Source organism: Photinus pyralis, unplaced genomic scaffold, assembly GCF_008802855.1.
Source record: "Photinus pyralis isolate 1611_PpyrPB1 unplaced genomic scaffold, Ppyr1.3 Ppyr1.4_LG9, whole genome shotgun sequence".
NCBI classification, from domain to species: Eukaryota; Metazoa; Arthropoda; class Insecta; order Coleoptera; family Lampyridae; genus Photinus; species Photinus pyralis.
Genome location: NW_022170878.1, coordinates 10,061,778 through 10,072,507, shown reverse-complemented (window position 1 = coordinate 10,072,507; position 10,730 = coordinate 10,061,778). Strand labels below are relative to the sequence as shown.

Below are 10,730 nucleotides of genomic sequence, written 5' to 3'. Positions count from 1 at the left end.
CTTTGTGGAGAAAAGTGCTACCGGTGGCGGGGGGGTCTGGGGGGGGGTATAGAATACCACTCAGCACACGAAGGGGTTCTATTACTAGGTAACAATTATCGAGCGGAAGGAATATTCCACACTCCCCAGACATCTCTGAGCTATGTTATCTGCAGTGCTTCTTAGGAGAAGATGATTTCTGATGATCCTTTTCTAAAAAGTAACCATATGAGTCCTGCGGACAAGAAATTTTGTGGGGGAAGGGGTTACCGGGGGGTCTGGGAGGGGTATGGAATACTCCCCAGCACAAGAAGATGGTTCTCTTACCAGGCAAGAGTTATCGAGTCGAGTTCTTGTTGGCTGTGTGGCTTTAAAATCTTGCCGCTGTTTATATGATTACCCGCAAATGATCTAATTTCTCTCTCGTTGGGGGGAGGGGGCATTCCATACTCCCCAGACCTCCCGGAGCTATGTTATCTGCAGTACTTCTTACGAGAAGATGATATATGATAATCCTTCTCTTAAAAGTAACCATATGAGTCCTGCGGACAAGAAATTTTGTGGGGGAAGGGGTTACCGGGGGCTCTAGGGGGTATGGAATACCCCCCCCCCCCAGCACAAGAAGACAGTTCTCTTACCAGGTAAGAGTTGAGTTCTTGTTCGCTGTGTGGCTTTAAAATCTTGCCTCTGTTAATTATGATTATCCGCAAATGATCTAATTTCTCCCTCGTTGAGGGAGGGGGGTATTCCATACTCCCCAGACCTCCCGGAGCTATGTTATCTGCGGTGCTTCTTAGGAGAAGATGATATCTGATGATCCTTTTCTAAAAAGTACCATGCGAATCCTGCGGGTAAAAAATGTTGTGGGGGAAGGAGTTACCAGGGCGTCTGGGGGGTATGGAATACCTCCCAGCACAAGAATATGGTTCTCTTACCAGGCAAGAGTTATCGAGTCGAGTTCTTGTTCGCTGTGTGGCTTTAAAATCTTGCCGCTGTTAAGTGTTAATATGATTACCCGCAAATGATTTAATTTCGCTCTCGTTGGGGGGGAGGGGGGTTTCCATACTCTCGGAGCAGCAAATTACTCCTGAAACGGACTGAAGATCGTGTAGAGTAGTGTAGGGAAAGATCATATTGGCGTTTCGTGAAGAAGACAAGCCGAGTCGTAATCAAACTGCAATTTTTCCATATGCCGCGCATAATTTCGAAACGTACTGTATACACTGAAATTTAAAAAAAAAGGTAATCGATGTAGTACCCTCAATCACACTTCGAATCATCGACAAAACAAAAACGTTGCTAGGGTGAGACCCTTCTACAGCTGCTACCTTAAAATTAAAAAAAATCCAGAAAATTTGCCACCGAAATGAAGAAGACGAGCAAAAAAGGTCCAGCGACCGGGCGACTGGTGTTGCTTGGCGGACTGAGGAGATTGGCGATGCCCAGCAGATCCTTCAGCCTGGAGACCGTGAATGTGAGTTAAATTACCTTTTGCACGTTACCTACACGGGGAAATTGGCTGAAAATTAGCACGTTTTATAAATAGGTAAGCGACGCGAAATGTGTAATGATTTTAATAACTAAAGTTCTTTGATTGATGGCCTGTTGGAAAGTTTGCCAGAGTTTGAGTATTTAATTACCCTGTACTTCGGCTAGGGGTGTTTAGTTTGCATTCGAATTTCAAACGACTACGATCGAGTTTATTTGTGTTGACCAGTTTAAGTTAGAAAGGTAAGCATCAGTAATTTGAATATTTGAAATTGGCGCCAATTGCACGACAATGATTTCTAATGAAATTTGGCAGCACTGATCCTTGAACTCGTAGAAATCGATTGGCGAAGGTCTGCCGTCGCTGTCTCTTTTCGTTTTCGAGTTAGACGGGGTACAGATGCACAAACAGACAGACAGACAGACGGACAAGACCAGCACATAGGAGAATTTTTTTTCTTTCCAGAAATATTCCCGTGAATCAAAAATTAGAGCTCAAATTCCACAAACTGAGCCAATTTTGAATATTAATTGCGTCAGGAGAATTTTCAAAAAGTGCCTTAAAGTAGATTTTGGAATCGAATTAAATTAATTAGTAAGCAATAATTGCACTACGAGCTTCCTGCAAATTAAGAGAATCTTACAAAAAGTGTCTAAAATTGGAATTTGGAGTCAAATTAAATTAATACAAATTTCTGTCTCACGACACAGTTAATTAACAGTTGCTCTGAGCTTCCAGTAAAATCATAATTAGGACACAATAGTCAATATGCGTAAACTGAACCAAATTTGACAATTAATTACGTTTGCAATTAAGAAAATCTTACTACAAGAGTCTAAAAGTAGAATTTGGAGTCAAATTAAATTAACTCCAATTTCTGTCAAGTGGCCACGACAGAGTTAATTAATAATTTCGCTGAGCTTCCTGTTAATCCATAATTAGGACACAATATGCGTAAATTGAACTAAATTTGACAATTAATTACGTCTGGAATTAAGAGAATCTTACTAAAAGAGTCTTAAATTAGAATTTGGAGTCAAATTAATTTAACTCCAATTTGTGTGAAGTGGTCACGATACAGTTAATTAATAATTGAGCTGAGCTTCCTGTGAATTCATAATTAAAATACAATATCCGTAAACTGCACCAAATTTGACAATAAATTACGTCTGCGAAGCTCAATACAAAAAAAAAAAAAAGAAAATTTTACTAAAATATTCTCAAATTAGAATTTGGCGTCAAATTAAATTAATTCCAATTTCTGTCAAGTGGTCACGATAGAGTTAATCAATAATTACGCTGAGCTTCCTGTAAATCCGTAATTAGAAAGTAATATGCGTAAACTGAACCAAATTTGACCATTAATTACGTTTGGAATTAAGAACATTTTACTAAAAGAGTCTCAAATTAGAATTTGGAGTCAAATTAAATTAATTCCAATTTCTGTCAAATGGTCACGATAGAGTTAATCAATAATTACGCTGAGGTTCCTGTAAATCCGTAATTAGAATACAATATGCGTAAACTGAACCAAATTTGACCATTAATTACGTTTGGAATTAAGTAAATTTTACTAAAAGAGTCTCAAATTAGAATTTGGGGTCAAATTAAATTAATTCCAATTTCTGTCAAATGGTCACGATAGAGTTAATCAATAATTACGCTGAGGTTCCTGTAAATCCGTAATTAGAATACAATATGCGTAAACTGAACCAAATTTGACCATTAATTACGATTGGAATTAAGTAAATTTTACTAAAAGAGTCTCAAATTAGAATTTGGGGTCAAATTAAATTAATTCCAATTTCTGTCAAATGGTCACGATAGAGTTAATCAATAATTACGCTGAGCTTCTTGTAAATCCGTAATTAGAAAGTAATATGCGTAAACTGAACCAAATTTGACAATTAATTACGTCTGAAATTAATAAAATTTTACTAAAATATTCTCAAATTAGAATTTGGAGTCAAATTAAATTAATTCCAATTTCTGTCAAGTGGTCACGATATAGTGAATCAATAATTACGCTGAGCTTCCTGTAAATCCGTAATTAGAAAATAATATGCGTAAACTGAACCAAATTTGACCATTAATTACGTTTGGAATTAAAAAAATCTTACTAAAAGATTTCAAATTAGAATTTGGAGTCAAATTAAATTAATTCCAATTTCTGTCAAGTGGTCACGATAGAGTTAATCAATAATTACGCTGAGCTTCCTGTAAATCCGTAATTAGAAAATAATATGCGTATACTGAACCAAATTTGACCATTAATTACGTTTGGAATTAAGAAAATTTTACTAAAAGAGTCTCAAATTAGAATTTGGAGTCAAATTAAATTAATTCCAATTTCTGTCAAGTGGTCACGATATAGTGAATCAATAATTACGCTGAGCTTCCTGTAAATCCGTAATTAGAAAATAATATGCGTAAACTGAACCAAATTTGACCATTAATTACGTTTGGAATTAAGAACATTTTACTAAAAGAGTCTCAAATTAGAATTTGGAGTCAAATTAAATTAATTCCAATTTCTGTCAAGTGGTCATGATAGAGTTAATTAATAATTAAGCTGAGCTTCCTGTTAATCCATAATTAAGACACAATATGCGTAAACTGAACCAAATTTGACAATTAATTACGTTTGGAATTAAGAACATTTTACTAAAAGAGTCTCAAATTAGAATTTGGAGTCAAATTAAATTAATTCCAATTTCTGTCAAGTGGTCATGATAGAGTTAATTAATAATTAAGCTGAGCTTCCTGTTAATCCATAATTAAGACACAATATGCGTAAACTGAACCAAATTTGACAATTAATTACGTTTGGAATTAAGAAAATCTTACTAAGAGTCTCCAATTAGAATTTGGAGTCAAACTAAATTCACTCCAGTTTCTGTCAAGTTGACACGATGGAGTTAATTGTGCAAACTGACCCAAATTTGGAATTTAATTAAAGTCAGGTACTTAGCGTCTTAGATTACGAATTTGAATTAAATTAACACCAATTTCTGTACAGGTCTCAAGGCGCAATTAACTAATTTGCGATGAATTGAAATTATGCGTCCAGAATCTATTGGAGATCATTATCGCGCATTGCTGCATCAAATAATGCGGCGATTCAGAACCAATTATGCGCTATCTGCACCAATTCAAATGTCCAAAATTTGTGCTTTATTTAGCGGTAAGCCCGAATTTTGCGCGATTGGTGTACAACTTTGCACTCAGCTAAGAGAAATGGTACCCTCTAAGGTTTAAACACGAATTAATCGAAACCTTGCGCCGTTTTAAGCGCACAACAGACGTAAATTATGCGCTCTTAGAGAAAAAGTAATGCAAAGTGCCGAAGAAAATCAATAATGCACATACAAAGAAGCGAAAGTTAAATTGGTACCTACCCCGGGTCTATCCAAAAATTAGCTTAAGATCCGGTATCCCTCTTTCCACTATCGGCACCAGATCCTCGACGCTCATTGGTTATCTGCCTCGGTGCGAAGCGGCGGTTCAACCCTTAATTAGCTCAATCTAATTTTGACACTCGCGGATGACCCCACGCGTTCTTGCGAACTGCTCGAGAAAAAAAGCGTTAAGGGCGAAAGGACACGCGATCGAAGATTGGAAAAATTCCCATTTTCACACCATCTAATCAACGAAATGGCTCGAATTGTGCGGAGGTTCGATTCGCCCAGTTATAAATAAGTGGTGCCAGGAACGCAAGTGCTCTAATTGTGTTACATCGCACTTGAAGGCATTATCACATTGTAATTCCATCGCGTGCTCGTCTTTTCAGTCAGATCTCAAACTATGTTCGTCTATGGTCCGCGAATTGTTAACGATTCGGACGTGGACTCCAGCACGGAGGATGAGTCCGAGGAGACGATTTTGGTTGTAGTTTTCGGTCGCGCTGAGTGTAACTTTGGCTGTTGCAGCGTCGGCGGGAGGAATGCGAGAGGAAGGCGCGTAGGGGCGAGATGGACCCCAGGTTGGAGTACACCTTTCAGCTGCTCATCGATGGCACCGGACTGAGCAGGCACGAGATTATGGACCACGTGTTCGAGGGAAACATGGTGAGTACCCTTTCGCTCTTGTACACTGTTCGAGCCCCTCTCGCTTTCAGCTGGACGAAATTAACCAACTGTTCATTCCCCACGCGAAAACGAAACTGATGTGGTTCTACCAGGACATGGAGGAGGAGGTCGAGGTGCCGGTTGATGTTAACAAACCCGGTACCAGTCGCACCCTGCAGACGAGCGTTAGTCGCACGCATAACACGGTGACGAAGAAGAAACTCTTCCTCACGGACGGCTGGGAGTATCCTCTTACCGGAATTTGCATTTACATCTTTCGAATTAACACAACGAAACAGCTCCCAGAGGAAGGCTTCCACAAGGACCTGTACTGTGGCGTAATCGACGCGGAGAGAATCGGACTGGTAACCGCGGTCGAACGCATTATTCGACACGTTTTCATGGAGGCGCTCGCCTTTCCCAGCAACGACTGCGAGGACGACGCCTCCAACTGCCCCATGGTCAAAAACCAACTTCTACCGGGACTCAGATCGTTCTGCAGCGCACTAAAAGGTACCCGGTTTAGTCATAATCCGCGATTCACCCTGAGTTTCAGTTTGCGAGGAGGTCTGCGGCAAACCGAATATCTTCGACGACGGCAGAACGCTCGTGTCGGGCCTGAACGTGGAGCAACTGAAGGAGCTGGCGAAACAACCTGACGAAGTGGAGTTTTTGCAGAACAGGGTGAAGAATTGGATGAAGTACCTTTCGGACACCCTTAAGGAGAGCGACCAGATTCGTAGGGAGAATGACTCCTCAGGTGGGTACTGATATAATAGATTCGCGTGAAGTTAGCAAAAGCATTCAAGCAATAATGGATTTGCATCTTTAAAGTGAAGTCCGCAATTCAGCAAAAAATATGCAGATGGTATTCCATACCCCCCCCCCCCAGACCCCCCGGTTCTACATTCTGTACTAAAATGCTTGTACCCTTAGCACTTACACCATAATTTTTCGAAAGAGTTTTTAGCGCTGAACGTTTTGAGGGTAAACGTATGATCGGGTGGGTCTGGGGGTTATGGAATACCCCCCAGACCCCCCGGTAAACGTATGACCGGGGGGTCGCGGGGGGGTATGGAATACCCCCCAGTGTACGCAAGTGAATGAAGATTAACTGTGTATTGTTCCTGGGGGGGTATTCCATACCCCCCAGACACCCCGGTTCTACATTCTTCACCAAAATGTTAGTACTCTTAGCACCTTCAACCATCATTTTTCAAAATAGTTTTTAGGGCTGAACGTTTTGGGGGTAAACGTATGACCAGGGGGTCTGGGGGGTATGGAATACCCCACAGTGTACGCAAGTAAATGAAGATTAACTGTTTCTTGTTCCTGGGGGGTATTCCATACCCCCCAGACCCCCCGGTTCTACATTCTGTACTAAAATGCTTGTACCCTTAGCACTTACACCATAATTTTTCGAAAGAGTTTTTAGCGCTGAACGTTTTGAGGGTAAACGTATGATCGGGTGGGTCTGGGGGGTATGGAATACCCCCCAGTGTACGCAAGTAAATGAGGATTAACTGTTTCTTGTTCCTGGGGGGTATTTCATACCCCCAGGCCCCCCCTGTTCTACATTCTTCACCAAAATGTTAGTACCCTTAGCACTTACACCATTATTTTTCAAAGGGATTTTTAGGCCTGAACGTTTTGAGGGTGAACGTATGACCGGGGGGTCTAGGGGTATAGAATACCCCCCAGTGTACGCAGGTAAATGAAGATTAACTGTTTCTTGTTCCTGCGGGTATTTCATACCCCCCAGACCCCCCTGTTCTACATTCTTCACCAAAATGTTAGTACCCTTAGCACTTACACCATAATTTTTCAAAAGGATTTTTAGGCCTGAACGTTTTGGGGGTAAACGTATGACGGGGGGGGGGGGGGGTCTGGGGGGTATGGAGTACCCCCCAGTGTATGATGGTAAATGAAGATTAACTCTTTCTTGTTCCTGGGGGTATTCCATACCCCCCAGACCCCCTGCTCTACATTCTTCACCAAAATGTTAGTACCCTTAGCACCTTACACCATAATTTTTCAAAAGGATTTTTAGGGCTGAACGTTTTGGGGTAAACGTATGACCGGGGGGTCTGGGAGGGTATGGAATACCCCCCAGTGTACGCAGGTAAATGAAGATTAACTGTTTCTTGTTCCTGCGGGTATTTCATACCCCCCAGACCCCCCTGTTCTACATTCTTCACCTAAATGTTAGTAAGCAATAATGTTTCAAAAGAGTTTTCAGGTCTTTTGTGGGGAAACGTATCATAGAGGGGTCGGGGGGGGGGGGGGTATGGAATATATTAGCACATTACAACTTGGCTTGTAGGCCCTCAAGACGAACTGGAATACTGGAAGAAACGTGGCGCCACATTCTCGCAGATCGTCAACCAACTCCAAGTGCAGGAGGTGCAATTTACCATCATGTGCCTCCAGTTCGCGCGCTCCAAGGTAATGAAGGAGTGGCGCGAGACCGACCAGAAAATCACCTTTTGTTACAACGAGGCCAAGGACAACGCAAAGTTCATACAGGCCCTCGAAAAGAACTGCCACTCCCTTTACCTGGACGATCCCGTAAGTGCCCCCTCTTCAACCGTCCACCCTAACGCCTCTTCCAGGTTAAAATGAAAGACTCAATATTGGGCCTACTGCAAACCGTACGATTAATCCACAGCGTCTCCCAATTCTACAACACCTCCGAGCGAACCTCGGCCCTCATGGTGAAGATCACAAACCAGATGATCGAGACGTGCAAGGAGTACGTGACCTGCAGAGGTAACGAGACGATCTGGTCGCAAGACAGGGCCCTCGTCAAAGAGAAACTGACCCAGTGTATCGTGCTGAATCAGATCTACAGGCGCACGTACCACACCGTCAAAAGCCAACCCTTCATTCCCGACCAGATGCCCTTTAACTTCTCCGAAAACTACGTCTTCGGCAAGTTCAACGCGTTTTGCAACCGCCTGGGAAAGATCATCGCAATGTTCGACATCATCGACGACTTCAGCGAGCTTTTCAAGAAGCGCATGGAAGGCCTTTTGCTGGGCGAAAGTAAGTGGTCGCCCGCCTTCTTCCCCATCTAACCCCCCCTTAAGCTCTAGACGAGGCGGTTTTGAGCTTCAACGAGGCCGAAGGGATAATCGTCAACAAGCCCTACGACTACTTGGACCAGCGAAACGCCGAGTTCGACAACGACTTTCAATCGTTCCTGGCGCGTCTCGAGGACCTGAAGAAGGAGATCGCGAACATCATCGAGCTCAACTACGAGAACGTATGGGAGACGCCTCAGGGCATCAAGTTCCTCTCCAAATTCGAGAAGGTCAAGGAGAAGATTCCGCTAACGAACATGGACAACAAGTACGAGCGCATACTGAAGTACTGCGAGAAGGAGGTGAGCCGTATCGTTACAATGTACAAGAAGGAGAAGGACGATCCGCCGGTGTGTCGGATGTTTCCGCCGATTGCGGGTAAGTCGCCGAATAGTTGCGTCGCGTCTCTTTTTAAGGGCATTTTAGGGCGAATTAAGTGGGCGAGATCCTTGGTGTATCATCTGTCGGAACTTATGGAAAACGTGACCGACCATCCGATTTTGAAAACGCTACCAGCCGCCGTCGAGCTCACTAAGAGGTACAAAAATGCGGAGGCCATGTTGAAGGGCTACGAGAAAGATATGGTTGAGATATGGATGTCGCAGCATGTAAGTTCAAAAATTTGGAAATTCGGCACAAATTGACTCGCCCAATCAGACCTTTATTTTGCCTAGGTTTGTGCCCGGCTCGCGCTCAGCTCGCTGGGCACTGGTTTTGAAACTATTTTCCTTTTTTGGAAGTTTAATGAGAGATCTGTATCAATTCTGAACGAGTCAAAAACGAGATCGGCACAAACCTAGGCAGAATAATGGTCTGAGAGGGGGAGTCAGTTTGTGCCGAAGTGATTGGGCTACTAGTTCAAAAGTTACAGCCCTTTGAATTTTTTTTCAAAATTGGTTTCTAGTCTATAACTTTTGATTGAGAAGTTTGATCGAAAAAGTACGAATTGATTTGGATTCTACGCACCCAAATTAATAAGAAAAAGTGTTTTCCCGAGAAATTTTGGTGTAGTCGATTTTTGGTAAAAAAGGAAGGTTATACACTGCCTTTTTTTGAGCCCCGAAAAAAAAATTGTCTCAGATCGACCCGGAAAAAAAATTTTCTTATAGAATGTGGCCTGTAGAATCCATAATTTCAAACAGTTCCAAGATTGGGCTACTAGTTCAAAAGTTACAGCCCTTTGAATTTTTTTTCAAATTGGTTCCTAGTCTATAACTTTTGATTGAGAAGTCTGATCGAAAAAGTACGAATTGTTTTGGATTCTACGCACCAAAATTAATAAGAAAAAGTGTTTTCCCAAGAAATTTTGGTGCAGTCGATTTTTGGTAAAAAAGGAAGGTTATACACTGCCTTTTTTTGAGGCCCGAAAAAAAAATGTCTCAGATCGACCCGGAAAAAAAATTTTCTTATAGAATGTGGCCTGTAGAATCCATAATTTCAAACAGTTCCAAGATTGGGCTACTAGTTCAAAAGTTACAGCCCTTTGAATTTTTTTTGAAATTGGTTTCTAGTCTATAACTTTTGATTGAGAAGTCTGATCGAAAAAGTACGAATTGTTTTGGATTCTACGCACCAAAATTAATAAGAAAAAGTGTTTTCCCGAGAAATTTTGGTGTAGTCAATTTTTGGTAAAAAAGGAAGGTTATACACTGCCTTTTTTTGAGCCCCGAAAAAAAAATTGTCTCAGATCGACCCGGAAAAAATTTTTTCTTATAGAATGTGGCCTGTAGAATCCATAATTTCAAACAGTTCCAAGATTGGGCTACTAGTTCAAAAGTTACAGCCCTTTGAATTGTTTTTTGAAATTGGTTTCTAGTCTATAACTTTTGATTGAGAAGTTTGGTCGAAAAAGTACGAATTGATTTGGATTCTACGCACCCAAATTAATAAGAAAAAGTGTTTTCCCCAGAAATTTTGGTGTAGTCGATTTTTGGTAAAAAAAAAGGAAGGTTTACACGCCTTTTTTTGAGCCCCTAGAAAAAATTGTCTCAGTTCGACCCGGAAAAAAAATTTTCTTATAAAATGTGGCCTGTAGAATCCATAATTTCAAACAGTTCCAAGATTGGGCTACTAGTTCAAAAGTTACAGCCCTTTGAATTTTTTTTTGAAATT

The 10,730-nt window shown here is 41.4% G+C and overlaps 1 protein-coding gene across 1 annotated transcript in view; it reads left to right on the top strand.

The window, feature by feature from the left end:
• Positions 1-1,352: 1,352 nt before the first annotated feature.
• LOC116179967 (dynein heavy chain 5, axonemal-like) overlaps positions 1,353-10,730 on the top strand; it is a 15,516-nt gene continuing 6,138 nt past the window's right edge. The window contains exons 1-8 of the mRNA XM_031499790.1: positions 1,353-1,453; positions 5,398-5,535; positions 5,586-5,958; positions 6,086-6,295; positions 7,859-8,103; positions 8,148-8,580; positions 8,625-8,996; positions 9,045-9,226. Of these exons, the coding sequence (XP_031355650.1) occupies positions 1,418-1,453; positions 5,398-5,535; positions 5,586-5,958; positions 6,086-6,295; positions 7,859-8,103; positions 8,148-8,580; positions 8,625-8,996; positions 9,045-9,226 (1,989 nt within the window). The 5' untranslated portion in view covers positions 1,353-1,417. The remainder of the gene's footprint in view (positions 1,454-5,397; positions 5,536-5,585; positions 5,959-6,085; positions 6,296-7,858; positions 8,104-8,147; positions 8,581-8,624; positions 8,997-9,044; positions 9,227-10,730) is intronic.